The following is a 15,427-nucleotide window of genomic DNA, read 5'->3' as shown; positions in this document are numbered from 1 at the left end:
AGAAAAGGGTGTTGGTTCTCCTGGAACATAAGTGGTTGTGAGCTGTCATGTGGATGATGGAAACCACACCCAGATTCCCTATAAGGACAGTGAATATTTTTAACCATTAAACCATCTCTCCAGTTCCCCCCCTCCTTTTTTTTTTTAAAGTTTCTTAGGTGGGGATCTGAACTCAGTTCCTTAAATGCCAAGCACTTTACACTGGTGTCTTTAAGGTAAGTATGCTGAATGACGGTACCGCATTTGAGAATTCTTCATGGCTGTCTTTGAGTTAATGGTGGATGTAGACCTCCCTCTACATTCTGAAGAAGTATGAAAATGGACACAGGCTGGGTGTGCTAACACAGGCCTTTAATCCCAGCACTTGGGAGGCAGATCTTTGTGAGTTGGAGGGCAGCCTAGTCTACAGATCAAGTTCCGGAACAGCCAGGGCTACACAGAGAAACCCTGTCTTGAAAAACAAAACAAAAATAATAATAACAACAACAATAAGAAGAAGAACAAAAAGGGATGGACATAATACCAGCATGTACCCCATAGTTGAAGCTCTTTAGTGTTGCTACTTTACAGTGCTTATTTGACAATCTTGAGTTTGTGAAGAATTGGCATAGGTCTGGATCTGACAGTCCTCTGAAATATCTGCTTATTAGGTCATGGCTAGAGTGAGGGGCTGGCATTTTCACACAACATTGTTTATCACATGACACCTTTTGTTGCTTAACACTGGGTCTTACTATCTCCTACCACACCCTCTTGTGTGGTGAGATTACAAGTTTACATCAACATGCAGCTGTTCTACTTTTTTAAAAATCCCAGTATTTAAATCTCACTTCATCAGTTAGAGTGTTTCTTTATCAGATTTGTGTACATCTATAGGAGTATTCTGAAACTATTTATATGAATACAGGCTTGCAAGTAAGGACATCTGATGGAAGATGTCCACAGGTGCAAGAAGAAAGGAAGGGGCTCTCTAGTTCTAGGACTTCACAGCTCTTGAGCCCTGACTGCAAGTCCCATGTGTGGTTGTACAGAGCTTTCTCATTTCAAATTCCTCTTTGCATACATTAGACCATATTTTTTTTTTTCTTCGATATGAAGAGATACACGGGGGACATAGTTTTGCTGCCGAAAAGAAAAAGCAAAGGTAAACAGAACTGTTTATCCTTAGCACCCAGAGAGAACAATGTATGACCTGGATTCCTCTAGATTTTCCTTACTACATACATAGTCTAATTTTTTTTAATTCAATGGTGAGATTAAAATCTATATTATTCACTTCATACATTTTTGTGCCTTTATGTGTGTGTGTTTGTACATGTACACATGTCATGCATGATTCACGTATGTCATCAGAAAAATCAGTTTTTTCCTGCCATGTGTGTCCAATGAATTGAACATATTTGGCAGCAGGCACTTGTAACATCTAAGCTATCTTGCTTGCTTTTTAGCAGTTACTTTAAATATTTGCTGATTTGGTTAACACTGGAATGTGTAGAAATTGTGGTGGAGAGGACATAATGTCAGATGTGGCCCTGACTTGCCCACTTTCTCTTCTATAGAGCCATGGTAAAATCACCAGTACTTGGGTCCTTTGCATCTGTTGTTGTTCTGACTTAAGAATCGTTTGTTTTGTTTTTTTTAAAATGTATTTATTAATTACGTATACAGTATTCTGTCTGCATGTGTGCCTGCAGGTGAGAAGAGGGCACCAGATCTCATTACAGATGGTTGTGAGCCACCACGTGGGTGCTGGGAATTGAACTCAGGACTTCTGAAAGAGCAGTCAGTGCCTCTCTGAGCCATCTCTCCACCCCCCTGACTTAATAATCTTTTGCACATTTGTGTTACTTAGCTGTGACCAGTAGTCAACCTCACCCTTTTCTCCTTCCAACTGATGTGTGGAATACTGGGCCAGAGATAGTATAGTCTACATTGAGGTTCTTCTACATTGCATATTGAACCTATCCCTATGTATTGTGAGTACTATTCACTAAGATGCTCAGAAATCCCATAGATAATCTACTATTGTCCCTCTTTCTTTGTTTTTGAAATTTTAGATAAAGTTTGTAACTATCTGGCCTTGAATTCACTATGTAGACCAGGCTGGTATTAGCCCACAGAGATCATCCTGCCTCTGCCTCCCAAGTGCTGGGGTTAAAGGTTTGTGCTACCACACCTGGTTGACCATTGCTATTTCTGTTTTACAATGAGGAAAAGGTGATTTTGTGATAACAATAAGTTTGGCCAGAATTCTTCAAGGTCACTTCTGTCGGGGAAGTGCAATCATTCTATCTGCTGCATTTGTAGAGTATGTGGGCCATGTACCCTCTTTGCTCCTACTCCTTGATTTCAGCTATAAAGAACATTTGATGTGTTGTGCAGTTCAAAGTGGGTTCATCAGTAAATCATAAGAATAAACATAACGCCTGCCTGGAAGTAAGCCCATGTGGAACCTCCTAAGCAGACCAGAAGGGCCCATCCTTGCCATCTGATGACTTATTCTCTCATCTTCTCATGTCTTAATATCCTGTGGAATTCATAGAGCTTTAGTTAGCTTCAGCTTAATTAAGCTACAAAGTGGGTCCAGAGTGAATAACAGGATGCTCCAGCTTCTAATGTCACCCACACCTGCCTCCAAGGCTTCTAACATCTGACTAACTTGTGTACTTAATGGTGGAGGTGCTGGTGCCTGTGATCCTCACAGGTGGAGGTAGAGGCTGAATTCCTGATTTTTACATATAGGAGATGAAGAGATTTTGACAGCTGCTGGTGGCTGGTGTGTATTTACATTTCATGGGCTCTTCTTTTTCCTTTAGGTGTAGGTGAGATGCTTGTTCTGTAAGTAGCTGTATTTACACAGTACAGATATGTCCAAGAAGATCTTGTTTGTTGGCTAGTGTTTTGCATATTATACAAACAGTAATTTAGAGTGAGATGTTCCCACTCACCCTTTTAGTACCATCTTCACTGGTTCTTCTGTAGTTCTGAAGTCTAGTGTGAGAAGATACGACTCTTGAAAGAGGAGTTTACCTTGGAAACTAGCCTCTTTTCTCCAAAGGGAATGTGGAGTGAAAGATAACATTGCTGTTACTGTCATGGTGATCTAATGAGATGGACACAATCAGAACCCAGATATGTCACTGCTATCAATGAGTGCGTATTCATCATAACATGGGTAGATACCAGTTGTCATCCATGGGTAGACAAGATCAGAATATCAACAGCATGCTCCCCCCACCCCCCATCCTCCACCCCCCGACCGGGTTTCTCTGAAGCTTTTGGAGCCTGTCATGGAACTCGATCTGTAGACCAGGATAGTCTCTCAAAAGAGATCCGCCTGCCTCTGCCTCCTGAGTTCTAGGATTAAAAGCGTGCACCACTACCACCCGGCTTCCTTCTGGGTTTTCTTGAAACAGGGTTTCTCTATGTAGCCCTGGCTGTCCTGGAACTTGTTTTGTAGACCAGTCTGGCCTTGAACTCACAGACATCCCAAGTGCTGAGATTAAAGTTGTGCACCAACACCCCTGGCAACAGCATGTGCTTGCCTGTGAGTGGATATGCCTTTGAGCATTGGTGGGATGCTATCATTCATGAGTGGACAGTGTTGGAACATTAATGATATGCTGTAATTCCTTCTGTTCTTGTATGTCAGTTGCCTTCATCTATCTGGGACCATGGATGTAGGACCTAAGATTAAATGTTATCTCTTCCGTTGTGGTGGGGCCACAGCTTGTCTGAGTCATTGTGTGGATATCATCAGGGTGGACTCCTCCTGTCACTGCATCTGGGAAAGGAGAGTGAGGCTCTATGGGATTAGTGGTTCTGCACCTGGGAGAAGAGTGCTCATTACTATTGAATGTACACCTTATATATGCTATTTGCTGTTTTGGGGGCAAAATGGAAATTGGTGTTGAGGGTGGGAATCCAGCTCTCTTACCAAAGTCAAGTATAGATCTAAGTTCAGTCTATAAATGATGAAATTCAGGGACAGGTCTGGATGGAGACAGTGGCCTGTAGGTAGTGGGGCATGGTCAGTCTACTTGCCTGTTCCCTGCTTCAAGGCTGGCTTCTGCACTGTGCTAAGACAGCTCCTTACCAATGCTGTCTGCTTTCAATGGATGTCACAAAGAGCCAACCGTTATTGGGGAAACTCATCCAGTTTGAGTTGGGTCTCTTGGACATAGATGGCCAAAGATACAGGACTTGGGGTGGGAGGTTCTAAGAGTTAGACATGCCATCTCCTTCAGCCCACAGTTGTCTATTCAACCTAGTTGAATTAAACCCACTGGTTTAATTCAGATTTGCCCTTAGGCTCTAGGTAAGGAGCTGGGACAGTAGGAACAAGTTCTTTGAGAGAATACATTTGCTGGTTCTTGACCTCTGCCCATTTTGGGCAGCAAGGTTATTCTGGCAGGACTCAACTGAAGCAGAATTCTGGCCAAGGCTGTTACTAGAGGTTCTTTGTCCCAGCTGGGGTCCCACTGCTGCTTCAGCCCCAGATGAACACACAGACACTGTATTAGTTATAAATAGCTGTTGGCCAATGACTAGGGCTTCTTATTGTCTAGCTCTGCCTTAATTATTAACCCATTTCTATTAAGTATTTCTACATGGCCTTATCTTACCTAAGAACGCCTGGATGGTCCTATCCTCCTGGTCTCTCATGGCAACTCCATCTGCCTCTGTTTCCCAGAATTCTCCTCTCCTAGCCTTGCCTATACTTCCTGCTTGTTCTAGCCAGTCAGTGTTTTATTCATCAATCAATAAGAGAAACATATATACAAAAGAACATCTCCCATCACAAGGCTATCAGAAGAACTCAAGTTCTCTGAGGAGTATTCCATCATCTGCCACAACAAATTAAAGCTGATATAGCCCTTGCCCCTTCCTGTGGACATTAGGTTGCTTCCTCAGGAGACTGGGGTGGGGTAAGGTGGTCACTCTCAGAGCTGGAGAGATGAAAGAAAGAACAGAACAACAACAAAAAACAGTGCTTCAAGCTGGGCCTGGTAGTATATACCTCTTAGGAGACTGAGGGAGAAGGATAAATGTGCTTATTTGGGGTTGAAGGGTGGAGGGACCTGGCAGGACAAGCAAACTGCAGCAACAACTCTACTGAAAACAGACACCATTTGGCCCATGTGATAAGGAGTTCTCTGTCAATGCTATGTAAGAGAGAGTGTCACAGAGAGGTGGAAGGACCATCCCTACAACAGCTGGGAACCTGAAAGAGGAGGCCTGGGTATGCCTGAAAACAGTGTGTGCGTACCTGTGCATCTGCACAAGGACACACAAGGCACACGAGGCTCCTCAAATTACTCTTTCAAAGTTCTGTAGCTTTTATTCTTCCTATTTATTATTTTTTATTTTGGCTAGCTCTTCTTTCTTTCTTTCTTTCTTTTTTTTTTTTATTGCAATACTGCAACAGTACATCACTTTTTCTTTTCAACATCTTGCTCTGCAGCCTCCTTTGCCCTTTTTGCTCGGATGCCAAAGAGCTGGGCATTGGCTCAGGCCATACGAAGACTGGCAAAAGCCTTGAAGTTCTTTTCTTCTGTGATAACTCTGGCTTTTTCCTTTTTGTAGATATTCTGGATGGGCATCACAGGTCCTGTTAGCTGGGTGGCCAGTTTAAGTTTTTCAGCAGAACTATCTCCCTTCTTTGGAGCAGAAGGCTTCCTGGGGAAAAGTATGAGCTTGGAGCGGTACTTCTTCAGGCGCTGCACATTGGCCTGTAGTGATTCAGTGGATTTGTTTCGCCTCCTTGGGTCCACAGACATGCGATGGTGCGAGCCACTTTCATATGGATACCAGCCACCCTGAGTTCTTCCAGGCTGAAGCCCCTGCCAGCTCGGACCTTGGTGTGGTATCGCACTGTAGGGCACCTCACTATAGGCCTGATGGGACCTGACGCCGGGCTTGGGGCAATGCGGCGCACTTTCGCCTGCCGGGCCTTGCGTCTGCGGATCTTGCGTGCCGGCTGGTTGAACCAAGTGTCCACTCGCCGTTGCCAATTCTTGTGGAAGTGGGTTGGTTAGTGCTTCTTATTGGCTGGCTCTGTCTTAATTAACCCATTTCTATTAATCTATGTATTCCCACGTGGTCTTAGCTTACCAGAGAATGCCTGGGCCTATTAACTCCCTTGGCGACTGACTACATGGTGTCTTCTCCAGCACCTCTGTGCCTCTCTCCCCAGCATCTTCTTCATCTCCTAGCCCTGCATATCTTCCTGCCTCTACTGGCTATTGACCAAATGGTGTTTTATTCATCAACTGGTAAGAGAAACATATATACAGAAGGACATCCTCCATCAAGAGTGACTAGGTGGCTGATAGAGTGATTCATCAGAGCCAGTTCTGATGTATGGAAGTTGTAGATGGTGTGAGCAACTGGTAGCTCCCCTTCTCCTTTGTTCTCTCTCTCCCTATCCTGAGTTGTTCTTTTCTTTTCATCTTTTGGATCATAGGGATCGACTATATATAGCAGATATGTTCTTCATGGAACATAGACTTCTCACACATATGAATTATATACTTGGGACTATGGAAAAGGAAGGGAGGTAGGGAGGGTGTGTACCAGGCTGTGGAGTGGAATGGAGGCAGTTGAGTATGCCCAAGGAATTCACCCTGCTGGACTGTTTGTATGTTGCTATTACTGAATAGGAGAGTATTGACAGTCTGGAGGGCAGAGATCAAATCAGAAAGCTAGCAAGTTTAATCTTTTTTTTTTCTTATACTTTTTTTTGTTTTTGTTTATACTTTTGTTTTTGTTTTTGTTTTTTTGTTTTTTGAGACAGGATTTCTCTGTGTAGCTTTTGAGTCTTTGCTGAGTCTCGTTTTGTAGACCAGGCTGACCTCAAACTCGCAGAGATCTGTCTGGCTCTGCCTCCCTCCCGAGTGCTAGGACTAAAGGCATGCACCACCACTGCCCAGCATATTTTCCTTCTTTTAAGGACAGGGTTTCACTATTTAGTTCTGGCTAGTCTGGAACTCTGAATATAGACCATGCAGGCCTTCCTCAATTTGTAGTAATTCTCCTGTATCAGCCTTTTCTTGACTTGCTGGCATTATAGTCACATGCTACCATGTCGCTTAATATTCTGAGTAATTACAGCGAAATTCAAGAAGGATTTAGCATTAAGCAACATTGAGTTCTACTGTGGTTGTGTGGTAGTGACAGGTTGACCTAACTATGCTGATTTTAAAGTTGAAGGATAATAGGGTTTTGAAATAAATGTTTCTGCCCACTTCGGCAAAGAACATAAAGACATAGACTGACCAATAGTCACACATGGAGGAAAGGGGCTGACCCAGATATCATGGAAGATAGTTGGTGCTGATTCCAAAGAGTTGGTTTCTCAAGCATCTGGCAGCCTCTTGGTAGTTAGCATACATCCCAGATTGAAGTTGCTGGCCTTGCCTTTCCCAGACCAGCCATGACTCTTTAGTGACCAGTGCAAATAATTTGGGGCTGCAGCATGTAGTCAGAATGCTCTCTGACAGATGGCTTCATTTTCCCACAATTGTGGTCTCCCTGTGTATCCTTGCACTTGAAGAGTGAGAGGAGTGTTGGTATGTGTTGCGCTTACAAAATTCCTTCCTGAGTTTAGATGCAGGACCTTCTGAAGTACAGAGGCATAGGATTAGGTTGTTAAGGTCTTATGCTGTCTGGCCCAGTTGATAGCCCTCCTATCCTAGGGAATAATAGTTTGGGATTCTGAGATGCCTATCCAGTCACATATTGTTAAAGGGCCCTTGCAAATTGATGGAGTTAGAATTTTCTAGAAATTGCTGTTCACCTGGCACATGATTGTCCCAAAGGAGACCTATTCCCTCAGAAATGATTTGGGTTTTCCTTCTCTTACTCCAAGTGTATGGTATGGAGTGCCTGGTAGTCAGCATAGTCTGTGGCTTACTGTTTAATGGGAAGGGCTCTAACTCTATAATCCAGGGTTCAAACAGTTGAACCCTTCAAATGGCCCCATCCTTGTTATTTTCTAATTTACTGACTTCAGGTGCTGTGAGTAGTGGTATTGAGGGCCATCACTGTATAGCACTGAAACGCTATAGCAGACCCATTTCACAAACCTTTGTCTCCAAAAATATCTACATTATGATTTGTAACAGCAAAATTACAGTTATGAGTAACAATGAAAGTAATTTTATGATTGGGAGTCACCACAACATGAAGAATTTTATTAATGGGTTGCACTAGGAATGTGGGAGCGACTACTCTGTATAGACCCAGAATCCACCTTTGCCTCCCAAGTGCTGAAGTTAAAGGGATTCACCACCACATTCAGTTGAGAGCCATCTCTAGAGAAGAGAATTGGCAGGAGACCCTCTAGCCAATGGTCTCACCCTTCCTAATGCAGCAGCCCTTTAATAAGTTCCCCATGTTGTGACCCCAACCATAAAATTGTTTTTACTGCTACTTCATAACTGTAATTTTGCTATTATTAGATCAAATGTAAATATCAGAAATGCAGGATATCTAATAAGGGAGACCCCCCAAAAGGATTATAGTCCACAGAAGAACTCCTGCTATAGATGTACAACTGTTACAGGGTTGCCCCTCAGCACAGCAGTGTAGAATCCAGATTCCTGTGTTAAAAGTGAGGTTAGGATGTAGCCAAGAGCAGCATTTAAATTATTGATAATGTATTATTTAGTGCTAATAACTAGTTATCCATTGTAGGGTCAGAGGATCAGCTAGATTGTGTGTGTATATATATATATGTTCAATTCAGATAAAACTCTAAAAGTTTTTAAACAACTAGTAGAGGCCAGGGAGATAGCAAGTTTGAGGGTTAGGGTTTCATTCCCAGTACCCATGTAAAAAGCCAGATATAATAATTAACACTGGGGAGATGGAAACAGAATCTTTGGAACTGGCTGGCTAACTAGTCTAGCCTTGTCATCAAGCCTCAGGTCCCAGTGAGTAATCTTGTCTCAAAAGTAAGATGGATTGTCTTCTGAAGAACACTTTCAAGGTTGATCTCTGGCTTCCACTTTCATCTACACAAACATGTGAACACACACACAAACATACATACACACACACACACACACACACACACACACACACACCAGTATTAGAAGCCTGCATGGTAACATATAGCATTTGAGAAGCTAAGGCAGAGGGAATGTGAATTTGAGGCCAACCTGAACTACATAATGAGGCCCTTCTTAAACCACAAGCAAAAAGCTGGGCAGAGGTGGCTCACACCATTAATCCCAGCACTCGGGAGGCAAAGGTGGTTGAATCTTTGTGAGTTCGAAGCCAGCCTGGTCTACAGAGCTAGTTCCAGGACAGCCAAAGCTACACAGAGAAACCCTCCCTCAGAAAACAAAAAACAAACAAACAAAAACTTAAAAAAAAAAGCACAAGCAGAAAATTAATGGAACTGGGTATTATAGATCATGTACTTGGGAAAGCAGAGGCAAGATCACTGCAAGTTCAGGGTTAGCCAGAGTTAAATCTTTGCCTCAAAAAAAAATTTTTTTTAATGATTTTTAAACAATAATAGAACAATATCTGTGCACAATACAAAAAGTTTAAGGGACCAGGTATGGTGGTACAGTCCTGTAATCCTAACTATTCAGGAAGACTGAGGCAGGACCATGTATTCAGGGGATCAGAATAAGAGGGCCTTGAATATAAGAAAAGTATATTGGGAATGGAGAGAAGGCTCAGCAGTTAAGAGGAAAGAGGAACAGCCCTTCTTCCAGAGTTCCCAAGGTTCAATTTCTAGCATCCACATGGCAGCTCACAACTGTCTATAACTCTGGTTCCAGGGGATACAACATCCTTATACATATATGCATGCAGGCAAAATACCAATGAACATAAAATAATTTTTTGTAAAAAGTATGTGAAGGAGAAAATATTTTGCATGAATATATAATATAGATTCCAATATATATGTATATTCATAGTAAAAATATTTGGAGGGCTGGAGAGATGGTTCCATGGTTAATAGCAGTAGCTGCTCTTGTAACAGACCCTGGTTCCATTCCTAACACCTAAACATCAACTCACAACTGTCCATAACTCTAGCTCAGGAGATCCAGTGCCGCCTTCTGGCTTCTGTGGGCAGCACTAGGCATGCTAGTACACTTACATGCATGTAGACCAAACACTCATACACATAAAATATTTTTTGTTTCTGTTTTTTGAAAAAGGGTTTCTTTGTGTAGCCTGGCTATTTTGGAACTAGCTCTGTAGACCAGGCTGGCCTCAAACTCATAGAGATCCACCTGTCTCTGCCTCCTGAGTGTTGGGATAAAAGACATGAACCATCACTTTGCAATCTTTCTTGTTTTTGAGACAGTCTTTCTTTGTAGTCCTGGCTGGCAAGAAATTTGCTATGTAGACCAGACTGGCTTCAAACTCACAAGAAATCAACCTACCTCTGCTTCCTGAGTTCTGGACTTAAAGACACATACATGCCACTATTACCCAGCTAAAATATTTTTTTTTTTTAATTTGAAAACTTATAAATTTACAAATCACCTAGTAGTAGGCAAGGACCAAATGCTACAAAGAGATGAAGAAGAGAATAAAGTAAACAACAGGTACTCAAAATTGTCCTTTAAAAAAATGCAGATTAAGTATCTTGGTTTTTTTTTGTTTTGCTTTGTTTTGGGTTTTTTTGGCCAGTTGTGTAGCAGCAACTGGATTCTGCCACTCCTAGTATTGGGACTTTGACCTACCTCCCCATACCTACCCAGCAGCAGATTTCATTGATGTGTTCTGTCCATGGGGTATCATTGATATCTGGAGCTCAAGGACCTGAGTTAGAGCCCTGGTGGCTCTGGCTGGCTGCTCCAGAAATACCTATTTGGTTGGGCCAGAAGTGGGTTACTTTTAGCTGTACAAGGAACATGGATCCTCTCTGTTTATGCTCTTCAGGAGAAAGATGGAGTATTGTCTGCTACCCAAATAATACTCTGTGTATGTGTATTTAAATGCCTTTCAAAAAATGGGAAACATCTGGAAGATGCCCAGGGCTTAGGCCCTTTTTAATCCTTTTTTCTTCAAGTTAGGAAAGAGAGGAGCAAGGACATGGAGACACACGACTTTTCTGTTGTTTTTCTCTGGATTCCTCATGCAGTTATCCAGATAACTAACAGTGTATATCAAAATAGAATATTTTCTCTGCTGCCACTCATGTGCCTTTTTTATTCACAGGTATGGATCTTGGAGAGAGCCTGTCAACCCCTACTATGTCAACTCTGGTTATGCCCTGGCCCCAGCCACCAGCGCCAATGACAGTGAACAGCAGAGCCTGTCCAGTGATGCTGACACCCTATCCCTTACGGACAGTAGCGTGTAAGTCCCATGCTTGCTGTCTATATTTTTCAGTGTTCTTTGCTGACCCCACTGACTGATCCTTACTGATTGATTCTCTTAAAGCTTGACTTCAGTGTCTCTAAGAAACAAACACAAAGCTGGCCATGGTAGCATATATTTGGCAAATATATTAGCATATATTTAGCAACACTTGGGAAGCTGAAGCAGGAGGATTGCCATGAGTGCCACACCAACCTGATCTATAGAATAAGACTGTCAAAACAAAAACCCTAAAGAAAGAGGACAGACTGCCCTGTGAGTACTGTTCTTCAAAGCCTAGCCCCAGGGCCAAGGGCTAATTTATGGAGGTCCTGAGTTTAGTTTCCAGCACAACAGCAAAATTGTTTAAAAATCCTGGAACAGAACCCACGCTAGAGTTGAAGTTTGTGTTAGCTTCCTCTCTTGGAGGTCAAGGCTACCTGAAGCTTTTGAGAACAGAGGACTCAAGATTTAGAGCTGCCAGCCAGAGGTTCATTTTCTCCTAGCCACAAAGCATACGTTTCACTGGGAATACAGGCCCAGGGAACAGTCAGACAGGTAGTCTCTCCAGAGCAGGGCAGGGCAGGCTGCGTAATTGTTTTTTGCCCATGTTGTTCTGTTCCATACCTTTTTATAATATGGAATCTTGTTTGTTTAGTTTTGTTTCCTGAGACAGGGTTTCTCTGTGTAGCTTTGGCTGTCCTGGACTCACTCTGTAGACCAGGCTGGTCTTGAACTCATAGAGATCCACCTGCCTCTGCCTCCCAAGTGCTGGGATTAAAGGCATGTGGCACCACTATTGAGGTTTAATAAGGATCAGGAGAAACAAATAGGCCAAATAGATGATTATTCAGGGAGAACTAACTTAGAACATAGACAGATGAACACTAGCAGGTTCCTGGTCCCAAGCATGCCTCCTGATGCTCTCCTGTCCCCATGCTGCAAGCAAGAGAATTCTCAGGGCCCCCTCCTCAGACTTAGTTCCCCCATGCAGTCTGCCTCTGTCCCCACCCCCAATGGGTGTGGTCTGTGCCACAGGTGCAGACAGAGTGAATATCTCACTACACACCACCACTTGGCTTGCTTGTATGTATTTGTACCACGTATGACTGCTGCCCTGGAGGGCAGATGAGGGTGTCAGATCCCCTGGACCTGGAGTTACAGGTGATTTTGAGCCACCATATAGATGCTAGGTCCTCTGGGAGAACAAATGCTCTTAACTACAGACCCTAAAACTTTTTAAAACTTACTATATTTTGAGTGTGAAAACAGAATGTAGGTGCGTGTGTGTGCTATAGCACATGTGGGGGTCAAAGGGTAACTATAGGGAGTTGGTTCTCTCCTGTTTACCTTGTGGGACTGAGGGATTGAATCTAGATCACCTAGTGTACTCCAAAGGGCTACCCACTGAGAAATCTTGTTGACACTAAATCTGGAGCTTACCAATTCAGTAAAACTAGCTGACCAGTGAATGCTAGGATTATAGGCCATGCCACACACTTTTGTTTCATTTTTAAAGTAGATGGTGGGGAATCATGTTGTAGCAAGCACTTTACAACTGAGCCAGCTCCCCAATTTGCACTGTTTTTTTTTTTTGTGTGTGTAGTTGCATAATTTTGTTTTCATTAAGTAAGCATTTCTTAGAGAAACTTAGTAAGCAACACAGCAGGTCACATAATCTAGTTATAGTGTCATCTCATTCCTATGTTCTAATCTATATGGTTCACTTTTCACCCCCCCAAAAAAAATTCTATTTAAACAAATGCAGCACTATTCTGAAGACACAACTCTTAGCAATTACCAAATCTAATGGCTTAATTATAAAGGAGAATATTTCCTAAATATTTAGACAGTTCACATATATTGAATAACACTGATACCAACAGGAGCCCCTCCCCCCCCCAAGATAGGATTTTTGGATATTATCCCTGGCTGTCCTGGAGCTCACTCTGTAGACCAGTCTGGCTTCTTAGAGATCTGCCTGCCTCTGCCTCCTAAGTGTTGAGACTAAAGGCGTGTGCCATCACTGCCCTGTTGGAGCCAGTTTCTAATTACTCATTATATAAACATTTTAGGGCTTCAAGGAATTGCTTCAAAGTATTTGCTATAACTATAACTGCTTTGGGACTGTGGCATTCCTCCTCTTCTTTTAATGTTTTTTTTTTTTTTTTTTTTTTTTTTTTCCTTTTTTAAGTTTCTCTAAGAAACAGCCCTGGTTGGCTGTCCTGGAACTCACTCTGTAGATCAGGCTGACCTCAAACTCACAAAGATTCTCATGCCTCTGCCTCCCAAATGTTGGAATTAAAGATGTATAACACCATCACCCTCCTACACAACTGGAGACACTGCTCTAAGAAGATACAATCAACAGCACTTGACATAAGTGGAAATAAATTCTTAATGACCTTTCATGTCTTTTAGAACTTTGATAATGTTCTTCCCAACTGTATCCAATATTAGTGAGATCCCTGTAGGTCTTCAGCATCACATCTTTGTAGAGATTCTGCTTACAAGTATCCAGCAAAGTCCATTCTTCCCAAGTGAAATATATATGCACATTCATGTTGTGGGTTCCCAGCTTGCCCATGCTCTGCATTCTGCTTGCTATAGCAGCAATAGCAGCACAGCACACAGAAACACTGGTGCCAGCTCCTTTTCAAAGCGACTCCTGGCTAAGTAGCATATTTTTAAAGCAATAATATTTTTAAAAGTAAGCTTATTAAAGAGTGATTTTTGTTATTGTTCACTGCTGTGTCCAAAGTCATGCCTAATTACCATGAGGGAACTAATACTTGTTGAATGAGTAAATTCCACACTGATTTTGCTGAAGTATTTGTTATAGGCATTATAAAAATAAATATAGTTCAGTTGCAGTTATATTCATAATTAACTCAACAATTAAGAACAAGTTTGAGTTGGTGCAGTGGTAGCGTATGCCTTTAATCCCAGTACTTGGGAAGCAGAGGCAGAGCTACACAGAGAAACCCTGTCTCTGAAACAAAAGAAAGCAAAACAAAATCACAAGTTTGAAACATTATAATACTATTTATGATGGTAAAGTATTACAAGAAAATAAGGCTAGGGACAGCAGTTAAGAGCACTATCTTCTTTCCCAGAGGACCCAGGTTCAATTCCCAGATGCCACATGGCAGCTCATAACTATCTGTAACTCTAGTTCCAGGGGATCCTTCATCCTCACACAGGCAAAACACCAGTGTTCGTAAAATATAAATAAATTGGAGGTGTGGGGGAGAGGGCTAGAAATTTGAAATTTTGTTGTCATTATTCAAAAAGTCTGGAGTAGATTTTAGGGCTCACTCTAAAAGCCAAATTAACACCTCAGCCAGACCAGTCAGAAGAACAGAGCCAGAGATTCAGCCAGCTGAAGGAGTATTTGGGAAGCCCATTTGCCCAGGACTTAGGTACTTAATCTTGATTCTGTTCCCTATATCCATCTCCACATCAGCTTCTCTGTCCCAAGCACAATTGGACCACCCTCTCACAACACTTACTGCATATAGTTTTGGAGGATGATCCCCCTTCGTGCTCCTGTTGTTATTATTGTTTGTTTTGTTTTGTTTTTTGAGACAAGTTCTTTATGTGACCTTGGCTATTCTGGAAGTCACTACATAAACCAGGCTGGCCTCAGCTCACCAAGATCTGCCTGCCTCTGCCTCCTGAGTACTAGGATTAAAGGCACTCGCCACCACCCTCGGCTTGTACCAGTTTTGTGGCTGTCGTCGTCGTCGTCGTGTCCCCCTCTCCCCCTCCCTCGCCCGTCTTCCTGCCCTTAAACATACTTCCAACCCCTGACTTTTACAAATAAGAGCATACCATCTTCTGCTGCTCAGAAACCCTGACCAAACCCTGTTTGGTCACTGCCATGTGACATATATTGAGCTGTTTCGTTTTTCTAATCTATTACCCATGTGGTAGGGACACCAACATGGCCTCGTCTCTTTGATTTTGTTATATCTGAGGAATGTCTCATTCTATTCTGTTTCAATTAATTTTGAGACAGGGTCTTACTCTATAGCCCTTTCTGGCCTGGAACTCACTATGTAGACCAGGCTAGCTTTGAATTTAGAGATCC

General features: G+C 42.5%; 1 protein-coding gene across 2 annotated transcripts in view; it reads left to right on the top strand.

Moving 5' to 3' along the window:
- The window catches only part of Axin1 (axin 1), a 50,972-nt gene that overhangs the window by 19,913 nt on the left and 15,632 nt on the right, over window positions 1-15,427 (top strand). For both annotated transcript variants that reach the window (XM_051181046.1, XM_051181047.1), the window contains exon 3: window positions 11,194-11,334. In XM_051181046.1, coding sequence (XP_051037003.1) covers window positions 11,194-11,334 — 141 coding nt within the window. The remainder of the gene's footprint in view (window positions 1-11,193; window positions 11,335-15,427) is intronic.

The sequence above is a fragment of the Phodopus roborovskii genome, unplaced genomic scaffold (genome assembly GCF_943737965.1).
Source record: "Phodopus roborovskii unplaced genomic scaffold, PHOROB, whole genome shotgun sequence".
Classification (NCBI taxonomy): domain Eukaryota; kingdom Metazoa; phylum Chordata; class Mammalia; order Rodentia; family Cricetidae; genus Phodopus; species Phodopus roborovskii.
This window is presented reverse-complemented; position numbering and strand designations above follow the sequence as displayed.